Consider the following 20309-nt stretch of genomic DNA (forward strand, 5'->3'; position numbering starts at 1 on the left):
GCGAGCCTCCGCGTCCCCGGGCGGGCCGCGGTAGGGCCCGGCGGCGCGGGGCGGGGGCCATGCCCTGAGGGACGTGGAGCGCCGCGCCAGCGTCGGCCGCGCCCCTCGGGGTGCCCGCCGCCGCCGCTATGGCCGGGCCCGGCCTGTGGAGCAGCATCAAGTCCGCGCTGCGGCGGAGCGAGCCGCCCCTGTTCCTGAACGACTCCAGTGCCTTCGACTTCTCGGACGAGGCGGGGGACGAGGACTTCCCCCGCTTCAACAAGCTGCGGGTGGTGGTGGCGGACGACGCGGCGGAGGCGGCCCCCGAGGCTCCGGCCAACGGGCTGCACCCCGCGCCGCCGTCCGACGACGAGTCCGCGGCCGAGCGGGACATCGCGCTGCGCGGCGGGCCCGAGCCCTGCGGCCGGTGCCGCAGCCGGAGAGAGCTGTGCAAGCTGCGGCGCGTCAAGAAGCGGCTGACGGCCGCCGCCGCCCTCTATCTGCTCTTCATGACGGGGGAGCTCGTAGGTGAGTCGGGCGCTGCTCCGGCTTTTGCGTAAGAAGGGAACCGTTTGCAGCTCGGAGCGATTAGCGATAAGGCCCGGGGGGAGCGGGAGCGAAGTCCAGTCGTGCTTTCCGTGCAAGGAAAGAAAGGAGAACTTGCACCTGCCTTACCTGAAGCTCATCGCCTCCCCGAAATGGCACAAAGTGGGCATTTTGTTGGCTCGCAGCTTTGTATTGCTCCTGTTCTGTAAGTTTCTAAGGTCTGATTGTCAAGGGAGGACTGCGTGCTGTCACACGGGTATGCATGAAGGATGGGTAATTTTATCTCCAGTGTTTTTTAATTATTGCCATAAAATCTTGCTGTGTTTGCAAGGACAGCAGGCAAATAGAGTTTCCAAGAGTGACGTTAACATAATGACAAAACCTATATTGGGATTTATCTCTAGCTGTCAGATCCAGTGATGTAGTCTGGAAGACAAACTGCCCAACAGTGCAGTGCAGAATGCTCTCTTGACAACTTCCTGATGTCCCACGGTGCTCTGGACCAGTGTGTGCTCCAACCAGACATAAAACATATGATCCAAGTTAGAACAAGCGACGTTTTAACACTTCACAGTGTTAAGTTCCTTGGTTAAATCACGTTAGCAGTTCACACTGCAAGTTCCTTGGTTAAATCACGTTCTTTGTGGTTTTTGTTTGTTAGTACTTGGAAAAGATCTGCTGGTTTTACCTAGAAGAGTGAGTCTGGTGCTCAAGTTCAGCTTTTATTACTCTCTCATAAAGGCATGCTGTCATTTGCTATTAAGGTTGAGTAGAACCTGTGCATAATAGAGCAGTCTGTACAAAACACAACTGTATTTAGTGGCTACAGTGACAGGGCTTAACATAAAATTTAAGGTCTGAAGTCCTCCGGATGGTATTAAATGTTATGGTATTAAATGTTATGCCTTTGCCATTATCTACCCATTTTTACGAGGTGTACTATTTATCTTTGATCACTTACCAATGCAGTATCAATGCCTGTTACCACCTGGTTTTGGATCTGCCCATGATGTTCAGTGCAAGCACTTGAGGCTGCTCAGCCACCTGCAGAATGCTGAAACTCCTTCATTTTGGCTGGTTTGAAGCAGCAGGGAGTGATGCACAGTGCCTGGACGGGATGCACTGCACCATCAGTTATTAGACAGTCTGTTAACTTGAGCCCAATCTTTTTAGCAGCAGACAATGATTGACAACTAATTTCATTCAAATTGCTCACATTTTAACACACAGGTCCAAATAATAGAAAATTTAGTGTATTTAGTGGCCATAATTCACCAGCCAAAAAAACAGAAGAAATGAATTTGAAGGAAAGATGCCTCAGGTATTGTACCACAAAATGATACCGTTTGTCCCACATTCATAGAGCAAAATAAAAAGTGGTATGAGAAATGGCCATTTTTTTCAGAAGGAGAGCAGATAACTGACTGCATCTGCACCGCAGTTTTGTTTGCGCCTTGTTTCAGGAATGTGGGTTAAGAGAAAACAGTGGCTTTGTCTCTCAGCACCTCGCTTTCAATGTGCGGTTAATCGTTAGTAACACTGGCACAATGCATCAGCTCATCACAGATCAGCACTCGGCTTCAGGCTTGCAGGGATCTGGTTGAATGCCTTCATTTGCCTCTGGCTCTTTTTTCTCTGGCTGAGATTTTGGCACAGTGTGAACTCAGGTAAATTTGATGAGGGATTAGTGTTAGTGTAGTGTTGCTTCTCAGCTGTGGACATCATTTGTGGTAAGCGTGACTTCATTTAATTGTACTCACATAGCATTCTGATACACACTGAATTTAGTCCATCTGAAGGGCACAATGCTGAGTAATGTTCCTGAGCTGTTGGCAGCTTGATGCTGAAGTCACAGAGTCTGTTTTCACACTGTTGTAGATATCTCCATATCTAGTGCCTGGTCAGCTCCAGAAATAATAGGTGTTGAGAGGAAAAATATCACTGTCACTTTATCCACTGTTTCTCCCTTACGACCAGGACTTCTGCAGGCTCAGGTCAGAGTGACTGATTTCTCCTTATGAAGCATTGCTGCTGTAGTGTGGACTCATCATTCTCAGGTTCCTGTATGCGGTTACCAGCCCTGGTGCAGTATTTGGGCACTGCGGCAGACAGCGCTGAGGCCCAGACCCATAAAATATTCAGGCATCCAATTTCCAGAGAGAACAAGTAGGACTTGGGCATCTGTGCACTTTTGTAGGTCTTGACGTGAATACCTTGTCATATGGCAGGCAATCAGCAGCAGAATAAGTGAAGAAGAAGCGTGCAAGCCCTAAGTCAGCACACTAACTGTTCTGTGTATTTCACTCTGGCCCAGGGTTGAGTTCTGACCCATTTGGTTTGAAATTTTGGCACTTTTTAGACAAACCTATAGCCAAAGTATTTGGGAGACTTTGGCTATGTGGGACATTAACAGACCTCTTCCTGTTATCTTTGCCAGATTTGAATTTCTGCAGGAAGGGCAGAAGAGCCTGTCAGACAATTTGGTAGAAAACTTTCTGCTGTCTGGTACCAATGTCAAGATGAAGGAAATTGTGTTCCAGCAGCTGCTTTGTGAAATCTCAATTGGCATATGTTTTTTTCCAATTACTGCCAAGCTCATGAATCCAGCCCACATCAGTGTTGGTTGCTTAATTTGAAGAACAGTCACTGTAGAAGTCAGATCGCTTTGTGGGAACTGTTTTGCATGAAGAAACAGAAAACAACGCAAATCCAGTCACCTTCCTTGACAGCTTTTTGATGCATTCAGTTATGTTCAGAGATTTCTAATTGATCATTCACAAGGAGGACTGCTGTCCTTCACAGGTTGGTGAAAACAGTGGTGAGCTTTCAAGGCTTCTTCATGAAAGTTGTAGATGTCTGTTTTCCTGTTTTCTCCCTCTCAAGTTGTTGATTGTGTTTCAGCAGCCCCCGGGCAGCACTTCGCCAAGCAGTGAACCTATGTAGTGGGAAACAGAGGGCCTTCGAATTCAGAATTTCATTCATCTCAATGATACTTTCTCGATCACGTGCTCCAGTAAGACTACTTTTAATATCTGAATTCTCTGTTTATGTAGTCTCTGGAGAGACTAGCTGAAATGGAGTTGGCTTACCTTGGGCTGAAGCACTTCTCAATTTCATACTCATGGATTAACATATGTACTGTAAATGATCATATGCAGAAAGCATTGAAGTGAATGTCCTTAGACGTAATTGTTTTATTCTGTGCTGACAATAGAACAGGCTGAGTTGCACATTGCTAGGACATATCTTCTGAAATTATGTGAGAAAGCAAATTATCTTTGAGCTGTGATGGCCTGTGCAGAGTTTCAACCTCTAAGTTTCACTCTGAGACTTAGAGACATCTTAATAAAGGGGTTGGGGGACAGGAACAGGTGGAACAGAGGTAGGTGCAGTCAGTAGTTACAGGCAGAACAAGGAACCCCCGCAGTGTCAGCCTTGCTATTTGTGTGGCTGGGAAGAAGGGCGTAGCTCTGCAGGTGGGCACTCCCAGATAGATGGCTGCACATGTTTTTCACTGATCTTGAAAGCAGTCAGCCTGCTGTGAATTTCCCTTCACTCTTTCCTCGTGGTCAGCCTTTTCACTAAGAGGCTTTTAATTGCGTACAAAGATACCTTTACTCGAGATATGTTGGCTGGAGCCTGAAGCCTGCCAAGTGGCACGCCAGCTGCATGCTCTGCTTGCTAGAATCTCCAGTTTGAATGATCTCAAAGTAAAATGAGAAATGAAGTAATAGTTGAGCTGACGCTGGAGATGTGGTCTTTTCTGAGAAAATGGGGTTATCTTCATGCAGATGGAAGACGACACTGCCTGTCCTTGACTCCCCATTTGGATGAAGGTTGCCTGAAAGAGAGGCGCTTTGTTAAATCTCTCAGCCATCTATCTGCTGTTGCATTTAGCAATGGAATCGGAACAAAGATATTGACCTTCGATCTGATGTTGTTTGTCTCCATACAGCTCATAATCATGAAAAAAATATGGTAATAAATAAGAAAGGAAAATGGTGTGAAAGTTATTGTTGGCAATATACAGTAGCAGAATTTATACACCTCTGCCAGGACATGGAATGGTGAAGGTTAAAAGATAATGCAGTAAAAATAAGAAGAGGGAGGGGTTAATTACTGCCAGCAAGTTACTGGATTTCTGTCCTTGATCCATTATGTGAAAATATTTAACAATTGTAGTTCAAATAAAAAGCATCAGCCAATTAAATATATGCAATAACATACACAGAAGAGATACTAAATTAGTTCGCAAATGTTATCAAGCAAGAAGTCTCAGTGAGACTAACAGGACTAACTCCTTTCTGTGCAGCTCTCATGGAAAGCATGCTTCACTGCATTTCTAACTATGGTAGCTTTAAATTATAGCGTGGCATGTTGATCATAATGGCAAAAGAATAGTCCTGCTCAGTGATGAGTGGTACTTCATGTACTTAGTGCACTGTTCTGAAAATAAGTAACTGAAAGTTGTGCCATGAGGACAGGATCCAGAATCACTTACCTGTCTTGACTGTTCCAACTTTGTTTTCAGGTGGATATGTTGCTAACAGTCTAGCAATTATGACAGATGCACTGCACATGTTAACTGACCTTAGTGGTATTATTTTGACCCTACTTGCTCTCTGGCTGTCTGCAAAGTCTCCTACAAAGAGGTTCACTTTCGGATTTCATCGCCTAGGTATGTAGATATCAGCTTTTGCTAGTATTTTAAGCAATAATGTTAAAAATATGTAATTCTAGAAGAAGGGGCAACTGGAAAGAAATCAGTAACAAACCTAAAAGTAACTTTAGGTTTAACAGTCTGTTGTGTATCCACTGCATGGGATGTATTGCCACAGGGGAATAAATCATTTGATCAGAACAGTACAGCTGCTACATCTGGAAACAAAGTCCTGTGAAACGTGATTAACAAATAATCCTGAGCAAACTCCCAGAAGTAAAAAGTTCTATAGAGTTCAGGATCAGATAGCTCTGCAAGAAGTCTCATAAATCACTATTCTTCTTGCACAAAGAAGAAATCAAGATGTCCCTTCACGTCCAGTACAAAAAGTTACTTAACTTGTGCCCATTTTGGGTACTTGTAGAAAGAAACATCAGCAGAAATATGTTGGAAGGGTAATTTCAGACTCATTACTTCACATTTGGAAATGTAATGATGATAAAGGGTGCTTTCACGTGGTTGCCATCTGTACTGGATATTAATTACTTAATTTACAATATACAGGTGAAGGTCTTGACTTGTAGGCATTTTCTCAAAAGTTTGAATGTATGCTGCATGAAATAGATCATTTTGGATGTTATGGCTTACTACCTCTATGCTTTCTATATGGTATTTTTTCAAGGAATTTCAAACTCTTATGCTGCCATTACTGTTAATTCTTATGATGGCTGCCAGAACAGCAGTAGAATTCAACAGCTCCATCACTCCTAGTCATTTGTCATCAGTTAGTCACTAATGCATGAATGCATAACTGTACACCAGCAAAGATCTTTGGGCTTTAGCAAGAAAGCATTAACAGTGCCAGCATTTCCCATTACAAACTTTTCTTTCAAGAAGTTTTAATTTCGTGATGAGAGTTCCCTGTAATACTGAAACCTGATCTTGCAGGTATGCCCCTGGCATTTGTTCATGCTTTCCACAAGGATGTTTGCTAGCATGTAGACATGCCTTAACCTCATTTAAAAATAGCTTGAGCAGTTTATGTATTTGTAACTCTTCAAAAACCAAATAGTACAAAGGAAGAACATGACATAGCCCTATAACAGAAATGGTTCTTAAGGAAAAAAAAATAAAGTTTTATCATATATTACTCAGTTTTATAAATTTTCACTTACTAATTCAGGATCTCCGTAGCGCTCTGCAAACAGGAATCCCTTTGGATCTCTGCCACCTCACTTTAAAAACCAGCAAAAAAAATCCCCAACTTTTTTCTTCATTTTATTGCCAAAGAAAGTACTGGCCAGATTGATCCAGTGGTGGCCTGTATCTATATCACCCATCATTTTCTCCCTGGAGAGCAGAGGACTTCTCACTCCTGCAGCAATTCCTCCTTTTTCTGCTGCCCAGTGACAGGAGGTTGCCAAGCACCAGCTGAGGTTGCCCAGACCGGTCATGGAGTCTCCCTTGCTGGAAATGCTCCCAACCCAATGTCCTGGAGCAGCCTGCTATCATTGGTCCTGCTTTGGGCAGGGCACTCGACTAGACCAGAGGCCCCTTTCTACTCATCCACCCTGTGTTAGCAGCCACAGCACAGGGATCTGTGTAGGAAGAAAAGGACTAGAGCCTGTGAGAGTGGGAAGAGAGCTTCTGTGACTGCAGTGAGGAAGGAGAGGTTGATAAGGATTCTGCAAGAAACCCTCAAAACGTTGATCTGGGCCCTGTGAATGCTGATGATGGGATGGTTGAAAAACGACGGTACACAGGTGGTTTTTTGAGAAGCTTATTTGCCTGATTTTAGGCACCCTTTCTGAGTGGCCTGAGTGCACAGTTTCACACATCAGTGAACACTGCCAATAGAACAGTGCTGAGTCTGGGCTACGTGTTTGCTGTAATACATTTTTCCAAATATCATGTGCTGTAAGAAGCTTGTCAGCAAAATGCGAGTTCATCAATAGCCTGAATTTCATGAGATGTTAAAACATGACAGAATGTTAAAAATAGGGTACAGATAGAGCATCTGTCACAGAAAAAAAACATGCATCTGCTTAAAGCTGGGAGTATGCACTAGAATTGCCTCATAACCAGTCTGCTTTGCATTGCATTTTAAGGTAATCTGTACATGCACTAAGCACTAAAATGTGCCAGTAAATAGTTTCCAGTGCTCCTTTTCACTTTTGTTTGCAGAACCATGAATTGTCACGCTAGTACCCATAAATGCTGCTTTGTAAAGACAGCAGGCCTATCAGTTGCCTGCTCAAATTCCAGCAGAAAGCACTGCTTTTTATCTTTCTGAATATATAATATGTATGCTCCATCTTTAGTTTCTTCCATTTTGTATGGTGAAAGGGAAGCTGACATCCAGGAATGAGCTAGAGAAGATGAAAAAAATGAAAATTGCAGTCTTATCTGAAAAGAATTATATTCTTTAAGCCAAAAATAGCTCTGTTTCACTGAGTGGAGATACCTCCTTCTCAGAAAGACACTGAGCAGATCTAAACACAGATATGGAACTTGGCATCCTTCCACTGCTGCAGAGACAGCGTCAGTAATGACAGATCCATCAGACCATTGATACAGTGCATGCTTCATTTCACAAGTGAAAGATCTTAGGACAAATCTATAGTGTCAACATGATGATGACTCTGTGAAAGCTACTGCAAAGAACACACTGGTTTCCACTGCAGAAAGTCTGCTTTTAGGTTGTAAAACTGCAGTATGTTATTTCTCTGGTAAAGACCAGCGTACTGCAGTTTAACAAATTCAACCAACAAGAAGAAGTGTTCTGAAAACTGAAGAAATGCCTTAAAATACATTAAAAAAAAATGGCTGTTGGCCTGAATAATCTGCCTGCTTTGTAAAGAAAGCTTCCACTTGTGTGGATGTTTCCCGGATTCGACATTGCTCTGAAATCAGGGATTATGGTGGTTGCCTTTCAAGGCCTCGTTACTGCCTGGTGATGCTGGTACTCATCCAGGCACTGACACACTGCTGAGCAGCTGACTGCAAGGGTGTGAGTTTCTTCTCCAACAGTGATGTCACCAATTCAGTCTATGGATCAAATCATTCTGATGCTGTGAAATGCATGGTCAGTATTGTAATAACGCCTTCATTTGATGAATAAAGTTATTCAATCAATATTCTTTCTGCTATGGGCTGACTAATAGCTGATTCCTGGGGAATGTATCAGGGCAAAATACGTGGGACCAGAGGGGAGAACAACAGTTAGAATTCAATGCAAGTAAATTCCAACCTTGATCTTCAAATTCACAAAGGAAGGTTAAGATCCCAGTGATCCATCTGATAAGTGACAGTGAGCACAAAAGGACGTGTCATCTTTAGATCTAGCTTAACACTGTGGTTCTATGATTATTATTTGTGAATGTTACTTATGGTTTACTGGCTGTTTATTCATATTGTTGGGCACATGAAGGTCTGTCCATAGTACAAATAGGAAATAGAAGTAGACCTGAGGCTCACTTTTATGATGTTCTTTCCTTTCTGTTTGCAGAAGTATTGTCAGCCATCATTAGTGTGTTGCTGGTCTATATCCTTATGGCATTCCTGTTGTATGAAGCAGTTCAAAGAACCATCCATATGGACTATGAAATAAATGGCGATATCATGCTGATCACAGCAGCTGTTGGTGTTGCAGTTAACTTAATGTAAGATCTCCCTTTCTCTTGACACTCAAATATATTTTGAATAAGCTGTTAATTCATTAATGGCCTGTAACTTTCTCATGGGATGTCATTTTGCTGGACCTCTTCCTCATAAAATGAGACAGGAAATGATACCTCTTTTTTTGTTCTGTTCTGAATTAAAGAAATTAAACAAAAAAAAAATCACAAAAAAACCCACCCACTCAACTCTCAAGCCCGTTTCTTGGAGCATTTTTCTTTTTCCAATTTCAGAATGGGTTTTTTGCTGAATCAATCTGGACACCTTCATTCCCACTCCCATTCCCACCCTCACTCCCACGTACCTCAGTCAAACTCTCCTAGCACAGCCCGCAGCAGCGGCCACGGACACAGCAGCCTTGCAGTGAGAGCAGCATTTGTACACGCCCTTGGGGACCTGGTACAAAGCATTGGTGTGCTTGTAGCTGCGTACATCATACGCTTCAAGGTAAGGAATGGCTAATTTTGAGGCAAGGTGTGATTTTTGTTTCAACTGTAGTTGTTACATCAAAATGGACTTATTTTTCTAAGCGATTAAAATGATACACTGTGTTCTATTATAAGCTTCATATAGTCATGCAAAATAAGCAGAGGCTGTTATGTGTTATGTAATTATTCTAACAAAGAAATACAGAAGTTTTAGCTCTAAGTAACTATTTCTGAGTTACGTTTATAAATAAACTTACTTTCATGCATCTTTTTAACACTCTGGACCTTCCTTTCCAGCCAGAATACAAGATTGCTGATCCTATTTGTACATATGTGTTTTCCATACTGGTAGTTTTCACAACGGTCCGAATTCTGTGTGATACGGGAGTTATAATTTTGGAAGGTGAGATCCTCACAGCATGCAGCGTTTCATGTGTTTCAAGGCCAGGCTGGATGTGGCTCTGGGCAGCCTGGTCTGGTGGTTGGCACCCCTGCACATAGCAAGGGGTTGAAACTAGATGATCATTGTGGTCCTTTTCAACCCAGGCCATTCTGTGATTCTATATGTCAAATGAAGCACTGGCACTTGGATGTCACAACCACCATCTCCAGCAACATGGGCTGTGTCTGGAATTTGTTGATCTTGCTTTAGGATTTCAGTTTTTTTCAGTTCAGATTTCAGTTCAACTCATCTAAGTTGCAGCAGTCTTCAAGAGTCTTTGACCTTTACCAGAATGACACAGGTCTTAGCACTGCTCACAGTTTACCATCACGAGACAGTAGAAGTAGAATTTATAAAACTTTCAGCTAAAATAAGTAAATGTCTGCCCAGTCTCAGCTACACAGTTTGTGTAATTACTTGTAAAGTTAACGTGAACACATGTAAAAGGAGGAGACAGATTCATAGTATTGCATGCATGTCAGATAAGACTGGAAATAAAAACCAATATGAAAAGGAAAGAGGCAAAGAAAAAAAAGCAGCAGAACATACATAAGTTTGACTTTTGACCTCTTGTGGTGACTTGAAGGGAAGAACAACATTCTTCTTGTTTGCCAGCAACATTCTTTGCATTCTTGTAACTAACCTGCCCATGTTACTGCTTAATCCAGTACTTTCATGTAGGGATGAGGAAAAAAAAAAAAAAAAAAAAAATTCTTGTTCTTACCTGCACCATCCCATCTGTTTCATATGAATTATTGCCGACTTCTGCAATCAAAAGAAAAAAAAAAAAATCTCAAAATCTTCAATGCCAAATGCTTGTGTCATTTAGGAAAAGAAAAAAATGGATTTTCACCATGAAGGCGAAAAATGGTAAAATACACTTAAATCTCATTTAGTTCCAAGGCAACAGCTGAGATTTAGCTGAATAGATAAAGCACACTAATGGGGTACTGAATTCCAGATGTCTGAGTTGTACCTGTTTGCATCCCAGCTGTTATAAAGATGTCTGAATTAACGATGTTATTACGGTGATGAAAGGTGGTCTTAGTGTATGTTACAGAGCTTTTCCAACTGGTCCTCAGGAGCTCCAGAGAATGGGCTTGCAAGAAATACATATATAAAACAATCAATGTTTTGAAAGTTGTCAATGACTTTTTTTTTTTTTTTGCAGAGGACAGTTAACTTTATCTTACGTTTGGTATCACAGGAGTCCCGAGGCATTTAGATGTGGATCGTATTAAAGAAGACTTGATGAAAATTGAAGATGTTTATTCTATAGAAGATTTAAATGTTTGGTCTCTCACTGCAGGAAAAACAACTGCCATAGTCCACTTGCAATTAGGTAAGCTGCTATATGGCAATTTTAGTCCAGCCAGGGGTGGGGCAGATGACAAAACTCAAACCACTTTATCACTCATCTTTATGTTCTTACGTACTCACATCCAGGAAATGGCATTCTGGGAAAAAAAACCAAAAACTATCATTTGTAATTTCGTACAGTGAGATATAGAAACCATTTACCCACAAGGACAAAGTGTAAATGGAAGTTAGGCGAAGAAAGAAAATAATTTATGCTGAGACATGTTGATCCAGTAGAGAATTTTTTTTTTCCCCCTGTTTGATGGGGTTAAGTACTTCTCTTCAGAAATTCCCTAATGCAAAGATCTGATTTATGGAAAGTTGAACATGTTGCCAAAACATGCTGATATTGATATCTAACACAATATCAAGCATATCAGTTCTTGGAAAGAAAGCTTTCTGCATACCCCTACTTAACAGAGACAGTTTTACCTAGATACGGTTCCAGATAAAAGATAAAGATGTGTGCATATTGTATCACAGCCACAGAACAATAGAAAATTGATAAGGGAGTTTGAATAAAGACATCTGAGTTGGTAAGACCATGTGGTAAATATGAAGACAGTTTAATTGTGCATTTTTTAAAGGGTTGAATATTACAAGAATTATGAAATCTTTCCCTGGTTTTTGCAGTTCCTGGTAGCTCATCTAAATGGGAGGAAGTTCAGTTCAAGGCCAGACAACTGCTGTTGAACACGTTTGGAATGTACAAGTGTTCTGTCCAGCTTCAGAGTTATAAACAGGAAACAAGCAAAACCTGCACAAGTTGTCAGAGTTCCAGTGCCTAATCTCATGTGTTTTGGGAACTGCTGCCTTATTCTTTATCTTGTAGTCAAAGACTGAGAGCAATAAATTCAAAGTGAATGATAATAATTAACATGTGGATTTGTACCATTTAACATGCAGCAGGGAGAACTGGTGCTGCAACAAGTGCAGTGGTTGCCCTACAGAACATACATTTCATTCTCTCCCTCGTGCCGGTTTATTAAATTTATTATGGTTTGGAGACAAAGTTGTTTTCAGATTGTTTACAAACTGCAACGTGGTTCTGCAGATACCTCACAAATCACAGTTAGAAATTGTCTTTTGTGTACCACAGAAGTACCTGCACTCCAAGAGGAGCATCGACTATTCAGTATTTCAATTAACATCTGTAATATTATTGATCATGCCAGGGTTCCATACATTATGATCTTCAAATTCAGACAGTATTTTTACAATAGTAATTTTCATACAGTATTTTAAATTACAATGCATGCAGTGCTACCTGAATTCTTTTCTAAACTGTCTTGTTGGAGACTTGCAAAACCCAGGATTTACCATAACCAGACCAGAAACTTAGCTTTAATCTGGATGTTCAGAGATGCAAACAGGAAGATCCTTGCCCAAACTTCTGGTGTTTAACTGGAGACCCAGCACTGGACCCGAAGTGTTCTCGCTTCGGTTATCTGTAATGTATTTTAGAATAGGGTTTATACTTTAGAAGGAGGTTATTTATTTTACAAATTTTTGAGTTGTAAGATTAAAATTTATTAATAATTTTGAATGTCTGAATGAGCATTTAATTCACATTAGAAGGCCAATTAATTAGCATGCATTCTAATTATAATTAATACATGTGCTGTAACTGAACATTTTCCATGATTGCTTTATTGAAAAAAATAAAAGGATAGGAACTGTGCTTGACACAAAGGTACTCTCAAATCCAACCTACAGATGTGCAAAATACTTAAATGTACTAAAAGGCAAGGGGAGAGCAGAAGTTTCAGATGTGGTGTTCCCTCACTCTTGGATCTCTGACCTATTCGTCTTTGCTGTGAGAGCAGGATGGCAGTATTCTCACAGGACAGCCAGTACAACAGTACTGCTGAGCTCTATGAATAAGATGAAACCCAAGCAAGCTGAGTGACCTCATGCACACTGGACAATGCTATCACAGCAACCTACAGAGGCAGAAAGGTATTTTCTTATTTACTGAGAATCAAAGCAATTTGAAAAGACTTCTTTCATCCTGACACTTCAGAGTCCGCAAAACTGAATTGCTTTGCCTCATAGCCTCTGTACTTTGAATGTATGCAGGACAATAAAACACAAACCTACCTGCTGCCAATCTACCATACATCCAGGCTCACTTTTTATGCCTGTTGCTGACATTACTGGCATTGAAGCCAAGGGCAACAAGAATGACCTGCAGCGTTCAATAGACAGACAGAACTTCGCTTTGAGTATTTTTGCTTATTCTGCACTTGGGTCTTTGTGCAAAACTTCAGCTGACATCAAAAGTCTTTCTGTATGTGGAACAGAAAGGAGTTTTGGACCAGTAACAGATATAGTGGTACTCAGCTGTGAATACTTAAGCTATTGTCTTGAAACTTGATAGTGTTTCGCATATTCATCAGGGTGATTTATACCTACAATTGGCAGCAACTTGGCTTGTTTTCTCGTCTGAATAAGATCGGGACCTCTTGATGAATTTGCAGAGGTGAAAACTCACAACACAGTATTAATAACACCAGACTATGTTTGTATTTGTTCTGGCAAGAAATGGGGACACTCGAGTACAGCATGGGAGTACGTACAACTCAGACACAGAGGAACACTGTACTTGGAAAGTTAATGCTTCAATACAAACATTACCACTGATTAAGCCATATCAGAGTTAATGAAAAACGTGCATCCCATTCTTAGAAATTCCCTAAAAACAAGCAAAAAAACTCCCACCACAACAGGTATTTTGCACATACTAATTCTCAACAGGTTTTAATTAACTTGGGATTTACAGTTGATGTAATTAGTAGTTGAAGTATGGTAGACATGTAATGTATTTGGAGTTTTTTTATTGTAATGATTTACTATACTTTTGTTTAATTGAAGAAAAAGCAGAAATGTGTTGCTTTATTGTGGGTTTTATTAAATCAATTATTAAACTTCACATTCTGTCTTATGAAATATTTATTTGCATTGAGGTCTTGTGCCTTTTTCTTTGATTCTTACAGCAGTTCTTTTTCAGAGTGCCTATAAACGCTCAAGCTTAACTCAGCTTGGTAACACTGCTTAGAATGAGCTATGGCTCCCTCTTCAGTAGAAGAACTTCAGTTTTCTTGTTTCTCATGCAGTAACAGAACTTCAGAAAATATGAGCTGACAAATTATGGTGAAGGAGCAGTTATACAGCAACCAGCGAGGCATTCCTGAGGCCCTTCAGTCACACCTGAAGGGCCATTGTTATCACAGCCTGCAGACTAACTGGAAGGACTTCAGAAAAAAAGCAACAATATGAAATCTGAATCTAGGAGACAGAAATCAATGTGATTGTTGGGGGACATCCTGATAATGAAGATTGCCTATTTTAAGGCTTAACTAAGCTCATATGGATCGTTACATCTGTGTGGGCCACCTCTAATTTGTTTTCTTGGTCAAAAGGGCAGAAGTTGTCTGGCATTGCTGCATTTCACATAAGAACCCAATACTGAATTCGTTACTAATCAGCATCAAAAGGAATACACTTAATTTGCAATTCCCCTAGTAATGGAAGGGCACAAAACAGAACTGTAAATCTAACCACGTAAGAGCAATTAGTACACTTATGTGGAACAGAACAGTGTACAGCAAGTAACATTACTTTGCAGTATAGCTGCTGGGAATGTATGGTTAAATATGCATTAACATCTGTACTCTAGGAAGTGTGAGGTGTCGATGAAAGAAGTCAAGTTATCTTTATAGATATTGAAGGGTCATTTTGAGTACCACCTTGGAGAAGCATAGCATTATTGGGAATAAGAATCAAGTCTGGTGCCTTTCCAAGCAGCTCTGCAGCACATCCTGTTTATCTCCTCCGACCATCACAAGATCATTTATGTTTTTCTGTATTTCTCTATCTCCACAGGAAACCCTTTTATAGGAAATAAGAACTTGTTTACTTCTTATGATTAGTCTAACCAATAGATGCCTAAGATCAGAGGCTTCCACAGCGAGCCTCTCTGCTTTCCAGAGCTATGCCAGATTGCTATAGGTGGACAAACTGCTAAAAACCTGTGAGAATTCTGCCACCTATTGCAATCTATGTAGAAGAAATTCCTGATTTTCACATATCCTATCTTGAACCACAGATACAGCTTTAATGACAACTGTAACATGATAGAAAGCACAGCAATGACAGCAGAGCAGCAAGGTCCTAGTTTGCAGCAAGTGAGGATTTGCTCCAATGCAACAGCCACAGAAAATAAAGGAAAAAAAAAAATCTGCTTACCTCCAGAAAGCATCAGGTAGATAAGAAGCTCCAGCAAGATCCCCTTGCCTCCGCTGCCAGCCCTTAAATGAGATCTGGGAGGGGGTGGATCCTGACTGCATCCCTTCCAGTCACTCAGATGCATTGCATTGCATTGCATGCACCTGAGCTCCCATGGGTTGGCTTCCCACCAGATGCTCAATCACTGGTTCAAGCTGCTCTCCAACTACTTGTGAAAGCCAAGAAGCAAGCTGCAAGCCCTCACATCACACTATTATGTCCTGAACTATTCTTACCCTAAAAAGAAAATTAACAGAAACTCATTTGCTTTCTTTGCTTAATCCTGATTTTCTTTTCTAAATTGTGTTTGCATTTAAACCTTTCAATACTGACCACATTGCCTTCTATACCACCAGCAGAATTACTACGTGCATTGTCGTACCTGAACCTGGTCTTCAAAATCCAAAATGGTATTGTCAAGATCTCTTTTCTCCCTGGTTGCTCCAAGCACATCCTGTTGTCCCAGGTTAGCACGCCTAGCTCAGGCTTATGTTACGCTGCCTCTAACTTACTTCACTTTTCTCACTCCATTTTCTTGCAATACTCTGCTGTTTCCACAGCTTCACTAATGTCCAGTCAGCATCCTCTGTATGCGCAGCTTGTGTGGTGTGAGGTTTATGGGTGCAAAACATCCAAAAACACTGCAAGCCCTCCTTTCTCCCATTCTGTTCAAGTACGTGCTCACCTGAAGTCCAGTTCCTCTTTGCTCTCTGTATGATCTGTCTTCTAGCCTCCAAGTTGCAAACTGATATCGAAGAGCTACTCTGAAACTTCTTGATTTCCTTTGTACACAAAAACCAAAGTAGGTCCTCCCCATCCCTCCTATTTCCCTAAATCCACCTCCCATCTCCTTCTCCCTCTTTGAAGAGGACATACTGGATGCTAAATGCCGCTGTGCTTTGGGAAACCCCTTCTCTCTGCTCTTCTCATCCCATTTCCACGGAAGGCTCCAGGAAGGATGATGTGTGTCCTTTCCATCTGTGAAGTACCTGACGGCTTTAGAAGCTGGTAAAATAAACGCCGTTCCTTCCCTTTTAGAACCATCCAGATAGCACGAGTTCTGCTCTTAGAATGCAGGGACACCTGCTTTCTGTGCTTACAGCTGCAAGATAAAGACAACTCAAAACAGTTTTATTACTCCTTTACTTTTTCCTGGTCTGCTTTTTTCTCAGTATCATTTTGTTTCCTTTGAACTCTGCCAGTACCAAGTGCACAAGGCAGCCGTTCTGTTAAAGCTGTGAAGCACGCACACCTTTTGCAGCAACCATTTCTGTTGAAACAGCGAGCCATTTTGTAAACTCAAGCACATTCTTGTCCATATGTCAGCTTTCTAATTTCCTTACTGTGATGCCTGCTGGAAAGATAAGTTTCAGGGATACGAGCCTCCAAAACACAGGGGTATGTGAAGGCAGGTCAGGCTGCCTGTCCACAGGATGTTTCGTGCTCTGGGCAGTACTGATATATGCAGGGATTTTCGTGCAGCAAAATAATTGATGTGAGGAGCTAAGCAGCAACACTTTCTTTTGGCTCATGTGCATGGAGAGATCCCAACTCTCTTCCTATAACACTCACAGAACTTAGCTAATAAGTCCCCAGGGGAATTGATGAGGTGCAAATAAAAACAGATACTTGATAATAGTAAATGGCCCTTTAAATTCAAAGTGAATTTTTAAGGAAAAATACCATAATGAAACATTTTCACAGCTCAGATGTTGGTGAATATTTGAACCTACAATACAGGTACTCGTTATTTTCATAAACTCCATGTGGTCTTCTCTCCCACGATAAGAGCACGTCTGACATCAAACAGCACAGGCAGGTGTTCGAGGCCTTTCCCCAGCTCCCCAGGAGATGGTGCCCTGCCTGCAGCCACCAGGACAGGAGTGCTGTTTAATGGGATGTCACTTGATCAGGGGTGTAATAAGGAAAAGCATAAGCAGAATGCTGGTTTGCAGTTGGATTACTGGGAAAGATTAAAGATACTTCTTTAAAGTTCTATAGAAATAATACCCAAAGAGTACAGAGAATTGCCTCCCTGCAGTTTCAGGTGTGCAATAAAACTTTTCTATGACTGGAAATTGACCATGGGTAAGGCTATCAAATGCAATTAGAGCAAAGTAGATTCATTGATGTAAACAATGCTACTTATCATGCAAGCCATCGGTTTCTAGAGGATGCTGAATTCATGTTACCTGAACAACTCTTTTAAAAGTTTTATTATTAAAATAAATGATCTGATGACACTTTGAACCAAAGCCATACACAGAGTAGTAATTTTTCTTCAAATTAGAGAGAAACAGAGATAAATATGAAGCACTGTTTGCAGTGCTTACACTGGTACGATTTGTTTAATGTTTAATTGTTGTTTAATCCAGCCCAAAAGGCTTCACACAGGGGTGAAACAACTCAGAACCACATCCTCCTTCCTGTAAAGTCTTCTTTCATTTCTTCAACCTATTAAGCAATTCTGTATTTTGCAAACTTCTGCAGAGAACACAACATCAATCAGAAATTGAAACTGCCCAACTGGTTGCACAGACTGGTTTCTTAGTGCTTTGATAATTGTTTTAAATTTAACCTTGATGGAACAAATTATGATGGTCTTAAGGTATCCTTGCTGCTTGGACTTGCCATGGAGCAAAGGTCAAGGCATAGCATAGAAAATATAAAAGCAAGCAATTCCTTGGCTATCAAATGTTAAAGGGTGCGTACAGCAAGCTGTAAACAAAGACAGGTTTTAGATACCTTCACTTGTTGATAGCCATACAACGTCTTACTACATTAGATCAGTGAGCTGTCTTTGAATGTCATTGTTCCTCTGTCAGAATTATTACACTTGAGATTTCTCTGGAGGAAGGGGAATCCTACCTCTTATAGAGCAAGCTAGAAAGAAGCAGCCCACAGAGCAAGGGTCACGCACCAAGATGAGCTCTTACTGCCTGGCCCACTGTCATGGCTCAGTGGGGATATTCATACTGCAGTGACTTTCTTTAAAGTAGTTGATACTTTGTTGGTGACACGAGGTGTTTGTGTACAAATGGGAATTGGCAACTAAAAGCCAAACAAAACAGATAAAGCCAGAGCTCCATACTGCAACCCAAAAACTTTGATCTCCTTTACATCACCGTGCAGCCAACCACAGAACACACCAGCATTTCTGGATCAATTAAGAGAGTGTAATAATAAAGAGAATTGTTGCTCATGCGTCTGTTCTCTGTTGGGTTCCATGCATCCTTTCATCTGTTTAGTGAAGAATAAAAGAACCCCGATAGATGAAGAAGTTCCTTTAGCTCATGTTTTCAATAACTGATTACACATTGCTTCAACAAAATGCTGATCTCTAGCTACAGTATCAGGACACCCTTGTGCTTTAGTATTTCTTACTGAGGAGCACATACTATGTCAGCGCCAAAGACACAGCTGTGAAGAACAGACTGAGGAGTCAAACTCAGTTTCTCTTCCATAAATACATCTATAACTTAGGTGGGAATTTGCTTTTTTGAAGTGCTGCCCCATAAGGGCGTTCTCCTTGTTCTTTATATGTATCAAGAGGTGATTCTCTCAGCACGTAGCTCAAATAGGAAGATCCACACACCACCCTGCTTTGCACACAACAAAAGCTTCCTCTTTGAACTAATGAACCCAAAGGAACATGAGACATGCCCAATTCTTAAATGTCCTTCTTTTAAGAAGGCAATTCAATGCGCAGGCACTTCATACACGACATACATACATACACGACCACTGCAAGGTCTGTGGTAATAATTCCACATCTCTCTGACATCCATAACTTCAAACTGTGTTACAACTACTTTGCGTGACATATTATTGTACCATGAAAATTATGGCTCAAAGCTTGGCAATGAGGCAATGAACAGAACTGCAAGTCATTATGACCAGGATTTTGGTAAATACTTCTGCTTCTGGGAGTAAGGTGGATCTGGCAGTCTTTAAGCCAAATGCCCTATTCTGACTAACTGTGTTTCATTCAAAGCATTTCACAAGAGGAAAAACAAATGCAGTAAAGGCAGCATAAAGCTAATGTTTCACCAGACACAGAACTAAGGTCTCACTCAAGTTCTACCTGGCTCTTCTAAAAACCTGCAGCATGACTTGAAAAGGACAAAAAACATTCCAGGTTTTACTGAATTGTAGAAGGTGAGAGAGATGCATCATTACATGAAACATGAACAGCTTCGATATGAAAGAAGGAAGGCTGTTTTTATGTAGTCAGGCAGTGATTCACAACAAGCATGTGACTTTGCTTTTCTTTGGCTGTTCAATACTATTTTCCTATGACTAGCAGAGATTACAAGTAATGTTTTTTCAACCCTTATTTCCTTGTTTGTGCTGCAGCAGCATCAAGTCTGGTACGGGATGGCATTTACTTACTGCAAATACACTTGAAATAAAATAATAATGATAAAAAACACAACCAGCAACCAGGAATGAAAGAGCCTTGCTGAAGATGAAAGCTTAAACACATTATTTATAATTAATAGGTTTTCAAACTGGTGTGGTTTTCTGACCTCTCGGCTAATCTGTTTGCACCTATAGGTGCCCCATTTGCTCTCTACACATCACATCATGTAATAAATGTATTTAAACCAACTGCACTGTATTGACCCTACATAAAATCTGCAAATAAAAATCCACACATTATAAAATGCTGAAATGGGAATACAAGGAACTCCAGCTTTTCAGAACTGCAGGCCATTAATCCACATAACAACCCAGTGGGACAAGGCAGGTGCTCACTGCACCTCACAGCGTGCACCAGCCCTTTCAGAAGGCAAAGTAGAGCTCTGGCCAATGAACCACACAAGCACTCAGTTGCTGGTAGCCTACCTCTGGCCTATCAGAAAAGACACATAGCAAGTGCCATACAAAGCAGGGAAGTGGCAGGAAGTGGTTTGAAGCTGTATCTGCA

At 41.2% G+C, this 20309-nt stretch overlaps 1 protein-coding gene and 1 long non-coding RNA gene across 13 annotated transcripts in view; one reads left to right on the forward strand and one right to left on the reverse strand.

Moving 5' to 3' along the window:
- The window catches only part of LOC122163084, an 18070-nt gene extending 1557 nt beyond the window's left edge, over positions 1 to 16513 (reverse strand). For 2 of the 12 annotated variants that reach the window (XR_006169788.1, XR_006169787.1), the window contains exons 1-5: positions 15341 to 16058; positions 10927 to 12540; positions 10710 to 10832; positions 10458 to 10498; positions 655 to 4366 (exon numbers count right to left, since the gene is read on the reverse strand). This is a non-coding gene — a long non-coding RNA (uncharacterized LOC122163084). The other 10 variants (XR_006169793.1, XR_006169791.1, XR_006169795.1 and 7 more) reach the window with 10 other exon arrangements.
- On the forward strand, positions 111 to 14024 carry SLC30A4 (solute carrier family 30 member 4). The gene is made up of 7 exons (XM_042823930.1): positions 111 to 507; positions 5057 to 5203; positions 8694 to 8847; positions 9097 to 9310; positions 9589 to 9694; positions 10941 to 11075; positions 11726 to 14024. The coding sequence occupies exons 1-7, from the start codon at positions 129 to 131 to the stop codon at positions 11878 to 11880; spliced, it is 1290 nt and encodes a 429-aa protein (XP_042679864.1). The 5' UTR covers positions 111 to 128; the 3' UTR covers positions 11881 to 14024.
- Positions 16514 to 20309: the final 3796 nt, after the last annotated feature.

This window comes from Centrocercus urophasianus, unplaced genomic scaffold (assembly GCF_019232065.1).
Source record: "Centrocercus urophasianus isolate 14NV4802_14NV808 unplaced genomic scaffold, USGS_Curo_1.0 seq_23, whole genome shotgun sequence".
NCBI classification, from domain to species: domain Eukaryota; kingdom Metazoa; phylum Chordata; class Aves; order Galliformes; family Phasianidae; genus Centrocercus; species Centrocercus urophasianus.